Source organism: Nansenia antarctica (genome assembly GCF_963989245.1).
Source record: "Nansenia antarctica genome assembly, chromosome: 11".
Lineage (NCBI taxonomy): Eukaryota > Metazoa > Chordata > Actinopteri > Argentiniformes > Microstomatidae > Nansenia > Nansenia antarctica.
The window spans coordinates 24940632-24943131 of NC_137681.1; the positions used below are offsets into that span (position 1 = coordinate 24940632).

At 43.1% G+C, this 2500-nt stretch overlaps 1 protein-coding gene across 2 annotated transcripts in view; it reads left to right on the plus strand.

Moving 5' to 3' along the window:
* The window catches only part of sema4gb (sema domain, immunoglobulin domain (Ig), transmembrane domain (TM) and short cytoplasmic domain, (semaphorin) 4Gb), a 48607-nt gene that overhangs the window by 34996 nt on the left and 11111 nt on the right, over positions 1 to 2500 (plus strand). For both annotated transcript variants that reach the window (XM_080541993.1, XM_080541994.1), the window contains exon 10: positions 2354 to 2492. In XM_080541993.1, coding sequence (XP_080398119.1) covers positions 2354 to 2492 — 139 coding nt within the window. The remainder of the gene's footprint in view (positions 1 to 2353; positions 2493 to 2500) is intronic.

Sequence of the window (2500 nt, forward strand, 5' to 3'; positions counted from 1 at the left end):
TGTCTTCTTTTTAAAAAAAAATATAATCTGATGAATTATGTGTTTATTAATGCCTGTGTGGTGTTCTTTTTAAAATGTTGACATTTTTTTGTTAGTAATTCATAAAATACAAAGGTTCCATCTCACAAAACATAATGGAATGTAAAAACTTTGACGCTCAATATATCTGAACTACTCTAAACGGAGATAGAACCTTATAATTCTAAGCTCACGATTTGTGACACGTTCTAATGCTTTGGTCCTCATGTCGGGATCCGTTGTAATGATGAAATCAATGTAATGAAAAATGCGAATGCATTTCCGCGTTGTTGAAAATCAACGACACATCGCTAGTCAACTAACACAGCTTGTTCTGTGAGCCTGCTAACAATGGTGGTGTTGTCGTTAACTAGGTAGCAGTTGGGATTACTCACCCAATCCGTTGTGTGGCAGTGTTTTGGCTCGACTAGAGAGTTTGTGTTGTGATTCTCAACTTTGAAACGTAGTTCTGTGTTTCAAAAGAAAAGTAAAACATTTTGATTGGTTGCCGATATGCGGACCAAAAGACTACAACGTGTCTCATTTCATACAACAGGGTGCTCAAAGTCAAAGTGCTTTACAATTTATTTATTTTTAAATACATCAAGAGGAGAATAGTAAACATATATATACCGGTATATATATATATTTTAAAATAAATAAATATATATATATACTGTATATAGATAAACATTTAATAAGATAATGGAAATGAATAAAAAGGCAGACATGGATGGAAGTGTTTGTGTTTAATCATAACTGTTGCAAAACATGAAGGTTTTTAGTTTAGATTTAAATATTTTTAGGGTTTGGGCCTGTTTGATTTCTTCAGGGAGTTTGTTCCAGTATTATGAAATGTTTGATCTGGAATGGTAAGAACAGTATGGGGCGAACCCCGGCTGGCCACATGTCGAGGTGTCCTTGGGCAAGACACTGAACCCCAAATTGCTCCCAATGAGCGGGCCGGTGCCTTGCATGGTAGCTTGCTGCCATTGGTGTGTGAATGTGTGTGTGAATGGGTGAATGAGAGGCCGTTGTAAAGTGCTTTGGAATGAGGCGCTATAGTCAGTCCATTTAACATTTATATGGTATGTCAAACCATCACTGGATGGTAGCTGGGGGATACCGGTTGGTATCAGTGTCAAAGGATGGTATACAAGGAATGGAGGGAAATGAGAGGCAGATGTTTGTGTGTGTGTGTGTGTGTGTGTGTGTGTGTGTGCGCGTGTGTGTGTGTGTGTGTGTGTGTGTGTGTGTGAGTGCTAATGTGCAGAGTCATGCTGTATAACACTGCCCCAAGAGAAGTGAAAATCTGCAGAATATTTCTTTCCCCTCTGTCTCACTCTTTGTGTCCGTCACTCCCACATAATCTTCTCTCTTCTCTCTCTCTCTCTTTCTCTTTTTCTCTCTCTCTCTCTCCCCAATTTTCAATTCCACTGCCAGCTAAAGTGCACCTGTGTGAACCGTATCCATCACTGTGTGTGTGTGTGTGTGTGTGTGTGTGTGTGTGTGTGTGTGTGTGTGTGTGTGTGTGAGTAAGTGTGAGTAAGTGTGAGTCAGCCCTCTGAAACAACTCTGACTGAAGTATGTTTTCTTTTTCAACCAATACCATCATTCTCTCTCTCCCTGGCCTGGTTCTGAAGGCTGAGGGACACAATAGGCTTTAGCGTGTGACTCAGGCATTCTTTTACCTCAGACTAATCTCACCTTCAGGGCACGAGCTTTCAGTGAGACCTGGTTCACACCTCCCACTACGCGTCGTACTCGATCGAGGACAAAACCACTCGTCCGTGGTGACAGCATCTTCACCACAACCAGGGGTTTTTACCTTTTACCTCTATGACTCACAGAGGATTGGGTCTTGAGTGTACGATTAGTCACCAGTACAGGTACTGTTGATGAAAAACCATTAAACAAACCCTTCACAGTTGAGAGATTAGTAGGGGTAGTGCTGGTTCATTGGATGCAAACAATCGGGGGGGGGGATACGAAACAGGAGATCTTAAACTCGCCGGCCCCCCCGTATATCCTCGTCCCCGAAGACAAAGGGAGAGATGAAGTGGAAAAGGTGACTGTTCGAAAAAACAGTTCCAACCCGAAATTCCCCCCCTCTCGCACACCCACAGCTTAGTGAATCATCTACAGAACCTCCGACCTGGGCTTGTTTACCTTCTCTCCAACGGCCGAGGGTTCTTGGCTTTGGGGATGTGTTTGAAATTCGATCTGTGTGGCAGCTACCTTCCCCAGATAACAGCCGGGGCGGTGTTTATACAATGTCCGACTATTAATCAGAGACTGTGTCTTCTTCTGGGTTCTTTGTTTTTCCTCCTTTCAGGAAGAATATCAAAGCGTCCGCTGTGTGCCAGTACTCCTTCGCAGACATACACAACGTCTTTGAGGGGCCGTACATGGAGGTCCAGGACTCCAAATGGAGGGAGTACACAGGGAAGGTTCCGGAACCCAGACCTGGATCTGTAAGGAC